Genomic DNA, 18,114 nt, shown 5'->3' on the forward strand with positions numbered 1-18,114 from the left:
TCTCACGTATACGTCAGATAGGAGCGGCCAATATGCGCGGAGCTCTGGCTGTATTTCGATGTGGCATGGGAGCAAACACTCTAAGACACGCGTGTCTTTAGTCAACAAACCTACGATGGGCAGCAGAACACACCTCTCTTCTCCTTGTGCTTCTGACATAACACAATTCGTTCTGACATCCCCAACCGTCAACTAGCTTCTGGACGCTCGACTCGGCGTGCATTCCTTTCTACCAGCAGAATTTCGATGGCGCGCCACCGCTGGACCGTTCAGGATGATGCCTTACTATTTGCATGTGCGCAATACTGCTTCCAGCACGATCTCAGCCTCATAGCGAATACGACCACGATGTTCAAGCGTGCGGGCAAAGACCGTACCAGAGAGGCCATCAGATGGCGTGTGCAGCAGTATGGTCCCGTCAAACAGTTTGAAGAGCACGGCATCTCATTCCAGGATCTCTCCCCAGCCTTCGAGAGAGAGATTGCAGCACAGACGCGCCGGATTCTCTTAGGGCCTGGTCCTGCAGCAGCCAGCGAGACCGGTACTGCGATAGTTCGGCAGAAGATGCGCGAGGCGAGTCTAATAGAAGCGGCGAATGTAAGATTTCGCATGCAAGTGAGCAGTCGCAGTCTCGAATAAATGCTAACAGTATCGAAGTCGGCGCGTGCAACAAGAGCGAAGAAGCGCGCTGCCTCACATGATATCGAGACCCGCGCACGGAAAAGGCATCCAAAGACACCCGCGGGCCGCGAACGGGGTACAAAGACAAGTCCATGGAAGATAGTGGAGGAAGAGGAGCGGATGGGAGGAACTATAAGTGAAGAGGTACAGGCCGACGACGGGTCGATGGCTCATGACGCTCTGGTGGCGAGGAGCTCCGCAAGATCCGCGGGTGGCTCGCCGTATGGCGCGAAGACACCAGAAAGCATGCCCGTCGATGAAGTTGTTGATCGAGGAGCGATAACACCGCCATGTGTATGGTAACTATCGTGCTGTCGGAAGAGGTATGTGCTGACTGAAGTCCAGGCGAGCCCAACGAATGCCGGCGCTAGTCGCACTATTTCCCCAGCCGAGTCCCCCAACGCTGCCGACGCTCCGCGTAGCCCTAGACGCGTCGCAGCAACAACGACGGCCTCAAATTCCATTAACCCGATCCACACACCGATCATCGCATATCTTGAGAAGAGGCTTGAGGATGCTGGACGCCAGTTACAGCTAGAGCAGGCCGGCATCAATACCCAACGCAAAGAGAACGAAGAACTGCGCCGCCAGATCGGAAAGCTCACGACTCCCAACAATGCTGCACTGCGCCAAGCGGCCCGTGATCTCGAACTGGAGCGGGCAACACTCGTTTCCGAGAAGCTCACGATTAACTCGCGTCATCAAGATGCTATACGATGCTTAGAGGAACTTCTTGAAGCCAAGGCAAAGCATATCGGACAGCTACAATGCCTTCTCAACACTCTAAGAGGCCCTCAGCTGGTCTCCAGATCTCAAGGCTACCCGATCGAATATGATGCTGGGTCTCTGCGTGCCGACTGGTGTCAGAATGTTGCTCGGTTGGCATCTGACTGCCGGCCATACGACATGGCAAGATCCCTTCGCGCTGAAGAGCAGGTACCCGTCAAGCTTGAGGCTGCCATGCGTGCTGTCACTGGACTCTCCGTGGCACAAACCGGGAACCTGACGCTCGCTGAGTGCTTCACTAAAACCACGGCCATGCCTACGGATGTCAACATCCAGATTGCCTGTTTCATGAATCATGCTCTACGATGGTGCTTCAATACAGCGTTCCATACCAAGGGGCTGAAGTCGGAGAAGTTGCACGAAATGTGGCACTCGATTGCGTCACTCAGTCAGTAACACCCCCACAACTAATACGTTCATCAACTAACGACTACAGATGGACTCAAATGTGTACGAGAACTAGACACCATGGCTACCCTAGATAAGATCGGCAATGAGTACTTTCGCAAGAACCAAATACCGACGAAGGCCAAAAGCCAGATGGCAATCTTCATCAAAGAGTGCCGCAGCTTCATTCCCTGGCTCGATAGCGCGAAGTTGCGTCCGAAGCTCGATGATTGGCTTCAGTCCACCATGGAGATGAAGTTGGAGCTTCTTGTGTCAAGCCATCACCACAAACTCGCCTTCCCACCACCTGGCGCACCTTACGACAAGGACACCATGGAAGGTCAAACTGAGGACGGAAACAGACAGGGCCCCAAGGATAATCCAGCTGACTATCGAGTCAAAATCTGCGTCTGTCCTGCGCTTCATACGTGCGTCCCAGAACCAGAACTACCAGACTGTGACGGACCTTCCTTCAAGGCGGAGAAGTACAAAGATGCTTTGCTCGAAAACAGGGACTTCTTCGCTGAAGAACCGGGCAAGTATCAGGGCTGGGAAGGAGTTGTTTTGGTATCGCGCGCTATCGTCTTCGTCGAGAAGTACCCTCAACAGTCCCAGGTCATGCCAGAGCAGAGTCAATCGAAGCAGACTCTACGGATTCGACTAACCCCAAGCTTGGCAGAAGATACCCAGGACGTGGCTGAAGGCGGGGAGGATGGCATGAGCAGCGAAGACGACGCCAAACTGTGAGGTAGCAAAGCGCAACATACATAGCAACTAATCCCACACCTTGCCAACCACAACCACCGCTACTACATATCCAGCTCTCAACGTACACAACCAAAAAGCAAGAACACCAACACCTACCCAACAACCCTCCCAAACCCAAACCCCCTAACCCCATTACTAACCCACACCCCCTCCCCCACTTCCACAGTCTCAATCCCCACCGGCTCCTCCATACAAAACCCACTTCCCAGCGCCCACCTCCGACTCGTGCCCCTCTGCCCCCCAGCCCCCACTTTGACACTCCTCGTACTATGCCCCCACCTCCCCGCAAACGGCTTCCTTAACTCCCCCTCATCAGCCCCATCATCCCTCAACGTCTTGCTCGAAAATTCGCTTGACGGCACGCCTACAGGCGGCGTAACCCACCTCCCCCCACGGAATAGGTACAGAGACGTTAGCGTGCCTTCGGTTAGCTCGCGGACTTCGTTGTAGAGCATGACTTCGCGGTAGGCGGGGCCTGCGGGGTTGGCAGGGAGAGCGCGTTCGCGGCTTTGGTCGTACATTTCGCGTTTTGTGGTTTTGAGGAGGGTGAAGGGGGAGGAGGGGGTGGGGGAGGTGTCGACGGCGATTTTCCATTCTGGTGGGGGTGGAGGGGGTTGGGAGGATTGGGAGGAATCGCCGGCTGGGAGGCTGTCTGTGGGGCCGAGGTGGAGGGCGCCGTCTGTTAGGGGGGAGGGCGTGAATGGTTTTGTGGTAGTGTTGGGGTTGGGGTTAGCAGGATGGTGGGGTGGGGATAGAGATGGTGGGTCTAGAGATGGGGGGTAGAGTGTTGATAGGGGGACAGCTGGGATTGGGGTAAATTCAACGGTTAGATTGGCGGCTTTGTCGAATAAGAGGCGTAGCTGGGTTGTTCTTAGTAATGTGTAGGGATGGGATGGTCTATCGCAGGTCGTACCTTCATTGCTTCATCTTTTCCTGTTTTCTTGATCTCATCTTGCACTCGCTTCAACAGTTCCTCATGCAGAGCCTTCCCATCTTTCAGTCTTTTCTCGACTTCGAAAAAGTCAAAGTGCTGTGCGGCTTCCACCATCCGGTCTCGGTGGTATGCGAGCATGTAGAAGGGTGACGGTGTGACGAAGTTCAAGATGGCTTTTGAGTTTTCCTCGGATTGGAGCAGTAATGGATCGTATCTCAGGGATGTGAAGAGCTGGAACTCATCTTCTGATGCCATGATGAGCCGCTCGTGATGGTGATGACTCCTCGTGAATGCTGAGATGCTGGTGATAACAGGTTGTTCGACAGATGTCTTTGAACTTGACGATGAGAGCTGATCTCGAGCCAATGTTGCATGCAGATATACGACGATGTTGTGTCGTATAAAGACTTGCCTGTGTAGATGTACGACAGATGTGCTGTCATTGATGGTGGGTCAGCGAGTTGACCGTCCAATCCGTTCCGAGCGGACCTTAGCCCGGATTTGGTTCCGAAGTCTGCTGATTGGTCAGGACGCGTACTGCATAGAACTTCGTGAACTCTGAATCTGGATTTGTTAACGTGTGATGCTCTGTTGCGATTTCCTTGGCTATCTATACTTCGTGCTATGTCTAGTCATCTTACTATTGGCGACAGTCTTGATGCACCACATTAAAGGGGAAAATGCTGATTATGCTCCATCCAAACCACCATTCCAACACAACAACACCTTCACGAGAACCACACCTAGAACACCAACCTCCCATTGGCCCGGTGCAAATTCCGCCACAATCCACAGCACCAACTCCCACATACTCATATCGGAAAGACCATACCCAGCATTCGAAAACGATTACCTTACTCAGTAAACACAAGGCAACGCTGTAGATGACTGTAGAAAAGCGGTGTTGACCTCCACCCAACCATGGTGCTGGAAGTAAGAACCACGGCTGGGGCCGAGAAAGCTCCCTTACCAATTAGAGAAAGCGAGCATGTGGATCGCAAGTCTGGTGCGGAAGTTAGGACCGAAGCTGTGACAAGATGTCCACGGGTGGGTAAGAAGCGAGATGATGACATGATGACATGAGGCTGGTCAGGGGCGCGTGTAAGGAGTTGCTGTGTGTCTGCGCGTAGTGCGTCCGAGTGAAGGTTCATTTTCCCTTTATTCTAATCTACGACCGCAGATGATGTTGCGGATCTGTTGTGACGCTCAATGAAGAATGTATCACTACATACGCCAGGGCATCGCTGGCCGGGGGCAGCGTATTAGGCCCTTCCTCTTCAGCTATCATGCAACTCAGCAGGTCTCTACGACCTCATTCAGCCTGTGAAGCCACAATCACCCCGTGCGCGTCGCCACGCGTTTGAAGATCTGACGCGGACGCTCTTGCGCAGCAGCAGGTGGATTCCACGAAGGACGAGCCTTCGTTGGCTTCAGTGAAGCGGCACCCCCAACTGCGCCCCTCTGAGCACTGATCAAAGCCTCTATGACAGCGGCAGCTTCTGCGCGCACATCTACATACTTGGCCGGGACAAGAGGCGGCTCAACGTGGAACCTCAAGCTGCCCGTCAAATCCAGTGTATTGCCCGCGCGCAGCGTATCCAAAAGACCTGGCTGGCTCTTCCGGATCTCAGGATAGACAAATTTGCCATTCTCGTCGTATCCGCGGGCTTGCAGCTCTTCTTTGATAGCGTTGCGCAGACGCCGTCTAGCCCATGTTCTTACACAGCTGGACTTGTTCAGGTCGGCAGGGGTAGTCGCATGCCACCACAGTCCCTCCTTCTTCTTCTCTCTCTGTCTGCGGCGCTGCGTCTCGCAGAGGGGGTGCTGGGGATCGGACGCGACGTGGTTGAGGATGAAGTGCTTGTAGTCGGTGGCATAGCTGACTTTGAACGTGCGCGGCTGCTGTCTGGCGAGGAGCGAATAGACGGCATTCTTTGACATGGCGGTCCCATGCCTCTCGTGTGTATGCACGGTGACGTAGGGTGAAGGAGCAGCGGGTGGGGGTGAAAAGGCTCGAGGACCACGGATGGATTGATTTTCGGCCGGGTGAGCGACGGTGCGCTAGGCTGTAAACGGGCTTAGCGCGCAGTGTCGAAGGCTCCCACAGTGAGTCGGAATCCACAGTGCAAACAACCGTCGAGCCGCCACTACATAAAGACTTGCGCCCGCCGACGCTTCTGCCACCAACACCAAACACAACCCCACCCATACTCACACCAACTTCGACTACCACCCACCATGCCGAAGAACAAGGGAAAGGTACGTTCAGTGCTCTTTTGGAGGGGCTGCCCCGCCACTTCTCCCAGCGCCTGACGCCCAAACCTCACGGCGCGGCATACCTATTTGCATGCCTGGGAGACATGGCGCGCCCTCTTCACCCCACTATACATGTCTCTGTATATACTAACATCTCTACCAGGGAGGTAAAAACCGACGTAGGGGTAAGAACGAGAACGACAACGAGAAGCGCGAACTCGTCTTCAAAGAAGAAGGCCAAGAATACGCCCAAGTCGTCAAGATGCTCGGAAACGGTCGTCTGGAAGCCCAGTGCTTCGACGGCGCCCGCCGTCTCGCCCATATCCGCGGCAAGCTGAGGAAGAAGGTCTGGATCAACCAGGGTGACATTATCCTGCTGTCGCTGCGAGACTACCAGGACGAGAAGGGTGATGTTATTATGAAGTACTCTGGTAAGTCTACACACTCACTAAAAGTAACAAGGCTTGCTGGGCATGATATTGACTTGGTACAGCCGACGAAGCCCGCTCATTAAAAGCCTACGGCGAACTCCCCGAAAACGCAAAGATCAACGAGACAGACACGTACGGCGACCAGGGCGACGAGGGCATCGGTTTCGAGTTCGACGAGGACCGCGACGACAGCGATTCGGACGAGGCCGACGGTACCGGCAAGAAGGAGATTGATATTGACGACATTTGAGGGGGAGGCTGCGCAGATCCGCCATGCTGTCTCGGCTCCTGCTTTGCGGCTGCTGCTTTGCTGTGGCGGGGGCCGGGCTGCTCAAATGCTGCTTCTTGCGAGCGGGCGGATGGTTTGAGGGATGTTGATGTTGAGGACACATGGTTCCGTATGGATGATCATGAGGTTGTTCGGCATGTTTTTATGTTACATGCTTATGGGCTTTTCGGGAAAGCATGATGGGATAGAGAAATGATACACGCATAATCTTCGTCCAAACTACAACTTCCCAAGATTCCTGTTTTCTACCTTCTAACATCCCAACCCCTAACTAAACCCCTGCAACTGCACCTCCTCATACACACTCCTGTTAAAAAACCTATGCACCCTCCTCCCCACATCCGTGCCCACCAACCAACAAATCTCCCTCTCAGACATATTCGCCACCTCAAACACACTCTCGCTCTTCAGCATCAACGTCGACACCACATTCTCATTCACCCCCGGCAGCGCCCTCAGCATATCCTGACTCGTCTGATTAAAACTGCGCATCTCATCCCCACTCTGATTCGGATCCAGCCCCAACCGCACCGCCCTCATCGGATCAGGCTCATCCTGCTGTTTCTTGAGCTCTGAGAAAATTTCAGCCGTTTGATAGGGACTGCTACTCCAAATGATTCTCAAGCGCGGGAAAGCGAGCGTGAGCATAACGAGTTTGGACTGGAGGTCTGGTGTTGTTGCGGGTCCGTTTGCAGAGGACGAACTACTACTGCTGCCGGCTGAGTAGTCGGTGAAGGGTTCTAAGGTGAAAGACTTGTTTTGGTCGAATTCAATGAGCAGCATGGGGTGTTTGTAGTGCTCCATCATGGATTCGACTTGGTTGAAGAGGCGGCCGTTGGCGAAGGATTGGATTAGGTCGCGGATGGACTTTCGCTCGATGCAGATTTGCGGGGTGACGACGTAGTCGCCGACAGTGAGCATGCAGGGGACTATTACGATGGACCGGCCGTGGAGGAGCGAGGGGAGTGAGGACCGGAATTCTCGGACGTCGACGACGACGCGCGGAGGTTCGGTGGTGGCGGCTAGGCGGCCGCCGCCGGCTATACGTGTGTTGATTGTGCGCAGGAAGGATTCTTCGGGCGCGAGGTTGGCGGTGGAGTTCATGGTTAGGGCCATGTTTGCGCGCTCTTTGATTAGTCGGGTGAAGGCGTCTTTTTCGCGGCGCACGGCGGAGAGGTAGCGTTGTTCTTCTACGCTGCCGCCGTAGTACATGAAGAAGACTTTCACTGTTCGGTCGGTATGGGATGATCGGTATACTTCTATCCGCCGGATGAACGCTGCGTCGGGCTCGTACATGATGACGTATCGCGGCTTTGTCTCGTCGAGGATGTGCTCATCTAGATCTCCGGAGTAGGGGTGTACGATTATCAGGGAGTTCATGTCGAAGAGCTCGTAGAAGCTTTCCATGTTGTCGAGAGGGTCGAATCCCACGTCGCCAGGCTTTTGTGCTGATTCGATCTCGGTGGGTTCCAGTTCGGCCATTAGACTCGCAATGTGGGCGTCGCGGTCTCCTGCTGTGCGGACAGCTCCTGTATCAGACCGCGATGGTCCTGCTGCTGCGTTTCCGCCTCCTCTTATGCGGCGCCGCTTGTTAGGCGGAGGTTTACCAGAAGTCTGGCGCATACCGCTCTGAACGTTCTTGTCTGTGCTGGTGTTGATGGCTTTCTGATTCTCCGAGAACAACGCAGCGCTGACCTTGCTGAAGTCGCGCTTCCATGTGAGATAGCTCCGTAGCTTGCGTCGCATCATGAAGTTCGCCGATGGCTCGTACTCGTCTTCTTCCTCGTCTGCAACGCCCTCTGGCTTGACGTACATGGTCTGCAAATACTCTCTTAGCTGCGACGCTGTACCTTGGTCGCCGCACATGATGAGTATAGAGCCGTTGGACGAGTCTTGCGGTGTTGGGTTGAAGTAGGCATCTTGCTCTATCTCTTGGAGAATTTCTGCGAGCTGGGTCCACTTGGGAAATTCCTCTAGGACAGGCTGCAGAGACTCTGGCACAGCATTGGAGGCGTTCGCTAGTTCCGCGTTGGATACCTTGCCCGTATATACTCTTCGCTTCGCAGTAGTAAAGATGGTATCGGCCGCGTCTAGGAATAACCAAGGAGACTGGTTCTGCTTTGTTGACCCTGGCGGCGGCTGCGAGGCTGCAAGCACGGTATCGAGGTACTTGTTGAAGTTCACCGCATCATAGGTAAGAAGGGCATGCAGAATAGTGCGAAGCAGGGACAGATCTCGGACGACCTGTCGCGTCTTGAACGTTGTGCGATGCCAGACGGGATCTAGTTGACGTCTGATGATTTGATCAAAATTCTTGTGTAGGGCACTGTCCACATTCCAATCCTCCATCTCCACGCCTGGGTTCGCTTTCTTGAGCTCGCTGATACTGGCCTCTACACAGGCTAGTACCGCGTTCTGTATGTCTTGCATGGCTTCCGTCATTGGTACTTCCAGCTCAATGACTTCCGCTTTCTTGCGTCCCTCGAGCGAGTTCGCGACTGCGACGTGGAATCTTGGGTATAGCGCCGGTTTCGTCAGGAACAGGTTCTTCATCATGTTCGTGAGCGGAGCGAAGCCAGTCGTGAAGGGCTCTGGCGTATCTGAGAACGCCTTTAAGAAGCCTGCCTTGTTCTTCTGCCGGTATATTCTCAAGATGAAGGCCTCTAAAGATGTCGCGACGACCCTTTCGGCATGCAGCACCACCACACCCGTCACCGTTTCCGGATTGAGTAGCCCGGACAGGAAGTCCACAATGAGGATGCGCGACGTGATGCTGAAGATCCCGCCTTGGGCATACATCTTCTCACGTGTCCCAACGCTCATCAGATCGGTATTGACCAGGCTCAGGCCGCGACACTTGGGCGCATTGCTGACGGCTGCGTGCTCAGCCAAGGCCTCGCCGATCCAGACATTCTCGCGATCGTCGGCTCCCACGAGCAGTATAAGGTTGTTCCCGGCGGCATCGTAGGAGTGGAGGAGGTTCGTGACTATGCGCAGAAGGCCGAGGCCGCGCGCGAGGAGGACCAGCTCATCTTCCTCGCGCAGTTCGTTGAAGATGTCCTGCTGGAACTCCTATGATGTCATTAGTGTCGTATCTACAGATGTTCTAGAGCGGGCTTACGAGAGGCAACGAGAGCTTCACGGGGGCTTGCGCATCGTTGGGCATTGGATCCTGCTTCAACGGTCGTGGTGGGGCGAGAGGAAGGTTTGGGGCTGGTTCGCGCGTAAGTTCCCGAGGTCGCGAAACTTAGACGCTGTCACGAGATCGATCCCGGACGGATGTCACCTGAGCAGAGGCCTCGCCTCATTTCAGACATCCATGGACTCAACTATGGCTGACATTGGATATGAACGGTACGTCATAGGTTTTGCAGACTGCCTCGATTTCCAGGAAGCCCCCGGCCTTGATGGGAAGCGTAGATTCGTGATACAGGTAAATATACAACAACGAAAAGGAAGTCATCTAGCATGGGTCTGCTACTGCGTGCTAGCCCTGATCTCTGCTTGTCTTCTCCGACCCTCAGCAGCATATGCGTCGCGCTCCTCTCTGCGGATCTGTTGTTCTGTCTCAGACCTCTTCGCATCCATTTCCTTCTGTGCAGCCCAGACTAATTTCGTTAGCGCGGTCTCGAAGATGACTGCAGAAGCAACACTTACTCGGCTTGTCTGAACGCGAAGCCTCCTTCAATTGGCCAACAAAGGCGTCAAAGTCCTTCTGCCTCTGCTCCCTTCCGGCAAGAGCCTTCTTCTGCAGTTCTGGGCTATACCTCTGCATGGATCATGAGCAGCTGTTGGGCGCAGCACGTGGCAAAGTAGACTTACCTTGAAGATTTCTTCCTCAGTAGGTGTAACCCACATGACGAGTGCAGGGCCGCCGATGCACAGGATTCCGCCTCTGTTTTGTCATCAGTTTATGGCCAAGCAACGAGCATGTATCTAACGTACCCTGCGATGGCTTTGATGTAGGCAGCGGTAGATGGCATGGTGTGTCTTTGGTGACGGTCTGGATATCGGGAAGTCTACTGTCTAGATTGCCTGCTTGTTGGCAGCGTATGCTCCAGGGTATCGTGTTGGGGTGGAGACTCGTGCAGCTAGAGTGGTGAAGTCGACGATCCACCCAACTGCCGGACTGATTGTCTAACAAAGCTAGCCTGCTGCGCCACTCTCAGTCACGTGTGTCGTGCAGCACCGCCCGACGCCACCGGAGCTGCATCGTCGGGACCCAACTGCTTGCAGGCGGCGAACGCTTACCCGAGCCTAAGGCCCAGCGATCACCGTCGACCCTGCGCTCATTGGTAGGCCGTTCCTCGACTGCATGATGTGTATGATCTCCAGCGGCTCTGCGACTTGGTTCGTATAGGGACTGCTTGACATCAGCTCATTCGGGCTGTTTTGCGCAGGGCTGATACTGATCGTCTCCATATTTCTCCAGTCACTTTAGCTGGCGGTGCTACTCAGGGCAAATTCAAAGGCTTCATTTAATCTACTCGCGTGCGAATCAATCCACCGACAACGATTCGTCTACTCCAAGGTCCCTTGTCCGCGTTTCAAGGCGAAGGACGCCAAAGCGGGACTTTTGCTTATTCATTTCCTGTGTTGCACCAGCGCCGTGTGGGTGACAGACCTGGGTTGAAACGTAATCGAACTAATTGGAGGTCACCCCGTGTTTGAGGAGGCAGCGGCCGCCCCCAATTGGCGTCGATTTCCAGAACATGTACAATTGAGAGTTCGACTATAGACTTTCCACCTTCACCCCATCGTCATCCCGCCTTTGAAAGGTCGTCCCTGTGCTGAGTGGGCATATGACACCTCTTTGAGTTTGTGCCACCCCTGTCAGGTACGACATTGCCCGGAACACGGCCAACTGCCAACACCGTCATCGCGATCGCACGTCGACGACCAGCATCCGCTACAAACAGGCCGAACGAGCCCAGGCTCTCGCGATCGCGATTGCGCCCCAGATACCTTAAGAGCTGCAGCCCCGCCGGTCGGACATCACCAACGCTCGCTAGCCTCGTGATAGACAGCCTCGGGTCAGGCTTCTCCGATAACGCCGCAAGCATGGCGCACCAACAACACTACGATCACTACGCCCAGCCGCAACAGCAGCAGCAGTACTACGACCAAGGCAGGCCGCAACAGAGGCAGCCGCAGCAATACCAGAATTACGACAACCAATATGACCAACAACAATACTACGACTACGATTACGGCTATGACCAGGGCGGCCACGAGCAATGGAACAACGGACACTATGACCAGCAAGGAGGATGGGACAACGCGCAGCAGCACGGCGGCTATCAGGACGTGAATGGGCACTCGAGGTCAGCCCAGCCAGATCAGCGACGTAGACAGCCCCCGCAAGACCAGTATTATCAGGAGGAGGCATACAGCGACCAGCACTACCAGCAGTCGCCCCCGCAAAACCCAGGACGGAGACCGCCTCCTCAGAGTCAGCGTCCTCAGCAACCTGCCTACAATGAGCCTCCGCGACAACGACCACCACCACAACAACAGGATCCCCGAAGCCGTCCGGCAGGTCAGGGGAATGCGCCACCCATCAACACGCAAAATGGACGAGGTGTCCAGAGGCCACCAGGTATGTCGCGACATCCTGATTCACCCCTACATAATAGACATGGCACGGCGGGTCTTCATCATGATATAGTCTACTAACCATCGTTGACAGGCCTCGACCGCTCCCTCTTCAACCCAACATCACCCAAGACTCTTGCCTACGACAACCCGTTCCCGACCTTTCCTTCGCAAAAGCCACCGCAAGCTGGCTCGAAGCCCCTCGAAAAGGGCATGGCACAGATGAACATCAAGGACGGTGGAGGACAGCCGAAGCCTACAGGCCCATCTGGGCGAGGACAGCCTATGCCACCACAAAACCGCGGCCCACCACAGCAGAGGTCAATACCCAACCCGCGGCAGGACTCGGGACATTTCGAAGGCCAGGGTCAACGCAATGCCCCTAATCGCATGCCGCCCGGACAGCGACCACCACCCATGAGCGCCGATCCCAGTCGAGGACAGCAGCCACATCGCACATCAGACCCGATGTCGCGAGCTTTCGGTCCGAACACACAGCGATCCGTGACAATGCCCCAAACACTGCCAAATGGGAATCAAGGTGGATACAACGGTCAGCAGGAGTTCGCTGAGCCCGGTGCTGTTTCCGGCTACTATGGCCCGGCATCGCCAGATCACATCCCTCCCAGGCCTTCGACTGCGGGCGGGACGAGGCAAAACGGGCCACCGATGCAGCAGGGACATAGGCCTCCTATGCCCCAACCGCCGCAACAGCAACCACCAACTCAATACCGCCAGCAAGACCAGCGTCAAGCGCCAATTCAGCAGCAACAGGCTCAGGGTGGCGAACCGGCACTGGACGACTTCTACGATGACTACTATGGGCAGGGCGACGCTGCGATGGACATGCCCAACTTCGATGCCATCCCAGAGACCAACAACAAGCATCGCAGAGGTGATTCAATCGACAACCACTTGACTCCATCTAACGATACGCGCTATGCTCCACAGCCTGCACCCATGAACCCAGGATCCGGCAATCCTCAGGGCCAGATGCAGCGTAGCCGATCACAGCCAGATCTTAACGGGCAGTACGCAAATGGCGTGCATGAAATGGCGGCAGATGCTCCCCCGATGCCAGGTCCGTCACGGGCAAACACTGGCTTTGCGCCCCCGAATGGTCTACCCGACGGTGTCCGGGGACGAGGGCCACCTCAGAGGGGAATGACGGGTGATGGCATGCAAGGTGCACCACCCAACCAAGGTCCAATGCGTGGACAGCCGCCCAATTTTGACCCACGATATGGAGGGCCCCCTCCAGGCCCCCAAAGGGTATACTCGGATGAGACTACTTACTCTGAGCCGCCTCCAAGCATGAACAGGAACTTCGGATCGCCCGCACCCGGACACCCTATTCAACGACCAGGAACAGCTGCACCTGCACCGGGACGAAACCCAAGCGATCCTATGGGCAGAAGACCTGGCACTACTCAGCCACCGTCGAATCCAGACGCCTTGCCAGCGCACCCCATGCCTGTACGACAAGGTCTCATGCAGCAGCCACCGCGGCAGCAACCACAAGCAAATCAGCCCCAGGTGCCCCAGAACGCAAGACCGCCGCCTGTCAGACAATACAACAGCGAGCCTGGACGCCCCAGTATTGAAAGCCAACAATCGTCTACACAGCGTCACAGTGGAACAGGCGCGGCACCCCATCCAGTGACTTACGACGAGCTAAACAGGCTACGCAACACGTGGAAGCAAAACCCCAACGACATTCCTACGGGTCTTAAACTATCGAAGAAGCTCGTAGAAGCATCGAGCGTACTTGCCGATGAAGGAGGCACTGCCGACTCGAGGACGAAGAACAAGAACCGAGAGAAGTTCATCCTCGAAGCCCACAAGATCATCAAGAAGCTAGTCAGCAATGGCTCACCGGATGCCATGTTCTATCTCGCCGATTGCTACGGATCAGGAGGGCTTGGCTTGCAAGTGGACACCAAGGAAGCATTCACGCTCTATCAATCAGCCGCCAAAGGAGGCCATGCCGCAAGTGCATACCGCACAGCTGTCTGCTGCGAGATGGGTCATGAAGAAGGCGGTGGCACCAAGAAGGACCCCCTCAAAGCCGTCCAGTGGTACCGACGTGCCGCCGCGTTGGGCGACCCCCCTGCCATGTACAAGATGGGCATGATTCTCCTCAAGGGACTCTTGGGCCAACAGAAGAACTTTGGTGAAGCCATCAACATGCTCAAACGAGCCGCCAGTCTAGCCGATCGCGACAACCCGCACGCACTCCACGAATTGGCCCTCATCTACGAAGCGCAAACCGGCAACGAACGCGTCATACGCGACGAAGCGTACGCGCTACAGCTCTTCCACCAAGCCGCTGATCTCGGCTACAAATTCTCGCAATTCCGTCTCGGACAGGCCTATGAATACGGGCTCCTGGGCTGCCCAATCGACGCACGTACCAGTATCGCTTGGTACACCAAAGCCGCTGCCCAGGAGGAACATCAGAGTGAACTCGCACTCTCAGGCTGGTACCTAACAGGTACCTCGGGCATCCTCGAGCAAAGCGACACCGAAGCCTACCTCTGGGCAAGGAAAGCAGCGTGCGCGGAACCGCCACTGCCAAAGGCGCTGTTCGCCATGGGCTACTTCACTGAAGTGGGTATAGGCTGCCCTCGCAGTTTGGACGAGGCGAAACGGTGGTATGGACGGGCTGCAGGTATGTTTTGACATCTTCCGGTTTTGAAGAAGAGTAAACGGCTAACAATAGCACAGCATACAAATTCCCCAAAGCTCAAGAACGTCTTGAGGAACTCAAGCGTGGCGGAAGTAAGGTGCAGATGAAGCGTGAACGTCTTAGTCGGACGAATCAGAAGCAACAGGAGGAGAATTGCACGGTTATGTAGTTGTGGGTTGGACTGTACTTTCATCTGGATGATTTGTTTTCGAGGCGCTGTTAGTGTGCGTTTGTCTGGTGTTGTTGGTGTTGAGCATGGAGTTGGAGCATTGACGGTGTCTGCTGGTTTGGTATGTGTCGTTTGATAGCGTTGTAGTACTGCTCAATAGCACGAATTTCACCGCTACTACGTTCTGACTTTAGTACTGTGTTCTGCTGTGCTATATGGGAGATTGCGATGTTTTGGGTATTTCACGTGAGTGTTTCCATACCAAGTCTACGTTTGTGAAGATACACTCTGTACGTTGATTCTCTATGTGGTTGACGCAGTTGTGGCACATACTGCAAGTGTCTAGATGAGTTCCTAGCATGCGTCTTACGTCTATCAGTGAACCGGGAACGATGTAGGATGAGGGGATGTTAGGAGGTAACTTGTGAGAAAGTTAGTAGCTAGAAGATAACGGGTCTAGACTTGAAATTTGTAGCGTTTTTATTAATGTTTGAAATCCGTATCGTCGACAAGGAAATGTGTGCGAAAAACAATGTTGCCTCTTTGCTTCCCTAGATGCCCGGTGAAGTACGATCCAAAAGATATCTGTATACTCGCAAAGAAAGAAAAACGATGTTATACACGCTCGAACATCGGTCCGAAATGCCGCTTAAGCACCGAGATGGGTTATTTATCTCGAGCAATTACAGGGGAATGTTGATGCAGAGCAGGGCAACAAAACGCGGTCTAGTAACTCATATCTCGAGCAATAACACCAACATGATATGCTTCGTATGGCTCAGGAGGTAAATGACAGCATTCTTTGTTGAGGTAATAGGTACCGCTTCCTATTGACTTGAGACGATCGTGGATTTGTACTGCTGTAGGTCTGCTGGAGGGCTCTCGGTTGACCATGCTGGTAAACAAGTCGACAACAATTTCGGGGCGGACGGTAACATATATCTTTGGTACCTTCAGGCGTGAGTCAGCCCACTCAACTACCCTCTCCAGGTTTGCATGAAATGATTCATCGTCACCCTCGCCTCGACGTGCAGTAGAAAAGTCGTGCAGATCTATGCAGCAGATGGTGGTGAGAATCTCGAGATAGACACAGCCGAGCGAGAATATGTCCGCGGAGCGACCTCTTTCTTCCGAATTATATACTTCGGGAGCGCAATATCTCGGGGTCCGCGATGCAGGACCGTCAGTCTGGCTGTGGTCCTGTGAAGCAAAAGAGCGGGAGAGTCCGAAGTCGGCAATGTACACACGCCATTCAGGACCGAAAGACGTTGGGCGTGTTTCTCTGACGAGAATGTTCTGAGGTTTGATATCCATGTGTCTCGTCGTATGCTGATGGATGTAGGCCACAGCAGAGGTAAGACAGCCCACTGTTGAAGCGAGGAAGAAGCGACGTTTATACGGATCGAACCTATGCAAATCCGAGGTATCCTCCATGAATCGACCCAGGTGCATGTCTGCGGCTGGGTACATTAGAATCGAAAAGTTGCGACCCTGGAGGTATGTGCCCACTAGCTGAACAATGTGGAAGTGACGGAGGTTTTGTAAATGATAAACCTCGCGAAGAGCGTCCGCTACTGTCCACTCTCGATTGCATCTCATGGTCTTTCGTGCAAGAGCTATTCGACGACAGATGACTTTGTCAACCGTTGCTGACATGGACGCTCCTAGTGGCGATATCGAAAAAAGTGGAATTGTGTCGTGACTCGTGAATGTTACATGCTGACCCTTTCCAGACCAATTGAGTTCTTTGTCGAAGGGCTGAATTATGTCTTGTTCGCGAAGCGTGGTGTAATAGTCGTTATAGATCTCTACAAGCGGTGCAGAGAGCTCGGAATTGGGCGTTTCGTCTTCACGAATGGATTCAATCATCGTGGCTGAATCATACTCGCCCACTGAAAAGAAAGCGGAATTATCGCGTGATGACACCGGATTAACGAAGGACATTTGACTACGGGCCGTCATGAAACTTCCTATTGAGCTGGTATTGGATACCATTGATCGGTTGATCTGTCGAATTGAAGGGTTTCGGGCCAAGGTCGTTCCAGACGCCGCTCCAGAAGATGTAAGTGTAGACGTGGACGCTACTCGTATGTTTCTGACCGTCAACTGCTCTGACGGTCTCAAATTATCAAAAGACGAGTCCAGCTGCACGTCGACGTAGCGTTCTTTGAGAAGAAAATGTACCAGGTCGACCGGATCCCATGAAGGATTGAGTATTGTGCAGCTGATTAGAGACAGCTGACAGCAAATCACTCCATCGGGTATCGTGACTTCGCCACTGGATGGGGATAACGAATTGGATTTATCGACCCATACGTAGTTGGCATGATGAGTAGACGGATTACGCTCGTCTGGCGTAGTGGGACAAAACTCAAAGTTGGGTGTCTCTAGCACCACATAGGCTGGACGCGATGTAAGAGGGTGTGGGTCCATCTTGAAAGTTCTGGTGTGCCTTTCAAGCAAGGCCCGCATTTTCTCATAGTTTTGCCCGAAATCTCCATTGGCGAATATTGGAGGCATGTGCGGCAACGCTACGCGTCGTCTCGTGACGACGAACTCCTAGATTTCACTGGTGCACGTCAGAACACTTGCTCTCTCAATATGCTCGTAATGCTGGGGTGGTGTGGGAACGAGAACGCGGTTTACCGTTGGAAGGAGGAAGAGATGGGTGATCCGGAGAGATGGAGGCGCGGCAGGAGCAGAAGCTGAGATAACAGGCTCAGCACAGCCTCCCATGCACCTTCCTGCAGCTTCGGACAACAAGGGCAAAGCGCACCAATGGCCCAGCTCACGCCAAACATTCAGCCTTGTGAGTATTTGTGGGTAAGTCATCATGGGAAGGTGACTACAATACGCGCTCACTGGGCATTGGGCGTTAAAAATTGAAGGGCCGGAGTTCAAATTTGAAGCTGGACTCACAGGCTCCAGTAAAGCTTCATACGCACCTTCCTGCGGCTCCATTGGACGAGAGAAAAGTGCATCGTCGAGCGAGCCCAGCCCGGTCCTTCAGCCTTGCGAAGAGGCGTGGATAAACAGTCAACAAAAAGTCACCACAACACGCGCTCATTCCAGGAGTGTCAAGCGTTGCTGGAAACATCGGCTTACAACGTTCGTAAATTGTAAGAGGAA

The 18,114-nt window shown here is 54.2% G+C and overlaps 7 protein-coding genes across 7 annotated transcripts; 3 read left to right on the top strand and 4 right to left on the bottom strand.

Annotated features, from left to right (window-relative positions):
* Nucleotides 1–348: 348 nt before the first annotated feature.
* Nucleotides 349–2,601, top strand: J4E87_010103 (uncharacterized protein; the record flags this gene model as incomplete). Its single annotated transcript, XM_049381677.1, has 4 exons — nucleotides 349–597; nucleotides 658–973; nucleotides 1,121–1,855; nucleotides 1,904–2,601. 4 exons carry the CDS (start codon nucleotides 349–351, stop codon nucleotides 2,599–2,601), a joined length of 1,998 nt encoding a protein of 665 aa, XP_049228536.1.
* Nucleotides 2,602–2,943: 342 nt separating this feature from the next.
* Nucleotides 2,944–3,811, bottom strand: J4E87_010104 (uncharacterized protein; the record flags this gene model as incomplete). The annotated part of the gene is made up of 3 exons (XM_049381678.1): nucleotides 2,944–2,986; nucleotides 3,007–3,482; nucleotides 3,536–3,811. 3 exons carry the CDS (start codon nucleotides 3,809–3,811, stop codon nucleotides 2,944–2,946), a joined length of 795 nt encoding a protein of 264 aa, XP_049228537.1.
* Nucleotides 3,812–4,891: 1,080 nt separating this feature from the next.
* J4E87_010105 (uncharacterized protein) lies at nucleotides 4,892–5,497 on the bottom strand (the record flags this gene model as incomplete). Its single annotated transcript, XM_049381679.1, has 1 exon — nucleotides 4,892–5,497. One exon carries the CDS (start codon nucleotides 5,495–5,497, stop codon nucleotides 4,892–4,894), a length of 606 nt encoding a protein of 201 aa, XP_049228538.1.
* Nucleotides 5,498–5,794: 297 nt separating this feature from the next.
* EIF1A (Eukaryotic translation initiation factor 1A) lies at nucleotides 5,795–6,493 on the top strand (the record flags this gene model as incomplete). Its single annotated transcript, XM_049381680.1, has 3 exons — nucleotides 5,795–5,815; nucleotides 5,976–6,243; nucleotides 6,306–6,493. The coding sequence occupies 3 exons, from the start codon at nucleotides 5,795–5,797 to the stop codon at nucleotides 6,491–6,493; spliced, it is 477 nt and encodes a 158-aa protein (XP_049228539.1).
* Nucleotides 6,494–6,799: 306 nt separating this feature from the next.
* Nucleotides 6,800–9,698, bottom strand: J4E87_010107 (uncharacterized protein; the record flags this gene model as incomplete). The annotated part of the gene is made up of 2 exons (XM_049381681.1): nucleotides 6,800–9,604; nucleotides 9,654–9,698. The coding sequence occupies 2 exons, from the start codon at nucleotides 9,696–9,698 to the stop codon at nucleotides 6,800–6,802; spliced, it is 2,850 nt and encodes a 949-aa protein (XP_049228540.1).
* Nucleotides 9,699–10,009: 311 nt separating this feature from the next.
* Nucleotides 10,010–10,515, bottom strand: CBP4 (assembly factor cbp4; the record flags this gene model as incomplete). Its single annotated transcript, XM_049381682.1, has 4 exons — nucleotides 10,010–10,140; nucleotides 10,190–10,301; nucleotides 10,355–10,427; nucleotides 10,478–10,515. The coding sequence occupies 4 exons, from the start codon at nucleotides 10,513–10,515 to the stop codon at nucleotides 10,010–10,012; spliced, it is 354 nt and encodes a 117-aa protein (XP_049228541.1).
* Nucleotides 10,516–11,593: 1,078 nt separating this feature from the next.
* On the top strand, nucleotides 11,594–14,985 carry J4E87_010109 (uncharacterized protein; the record flags this gene model as incomplete). The annotated part of the gene is made up of 3 exons (XM_049381683.1): nucleotides 11,594–12,131; nucleotides 12,222–14,798; nucleotides 14,855–14,985. The coding sequence occupies 3 exons, from the start codon at nucleotides 11,594–11,596 to the stop codon at nucleotides 14,983–14,985; spliced, it is 3,246 nt and encodes a 1,081-aa protein (XP_049228542.1).
* Nucleotides 14,986–18,114: the final 3,129 nt, after the last annotated feature.

The sequence above is a fragment of the Alternaria ethzedia genome, assembly GCF_023757985.1.
Source record: "Alternaria ethzedia strain BMP 0044 chromosome Unknown scaffold_43, whole genome shotgun sequence".
Classification (NCBI taxonomy): domain Eukaryota; kingdom Fungi; phylum Ascomycota; class Dothideomycetes; order Pleosporales; family Pleosporaceae; genus Alternaria; species Alternaria ethzedia.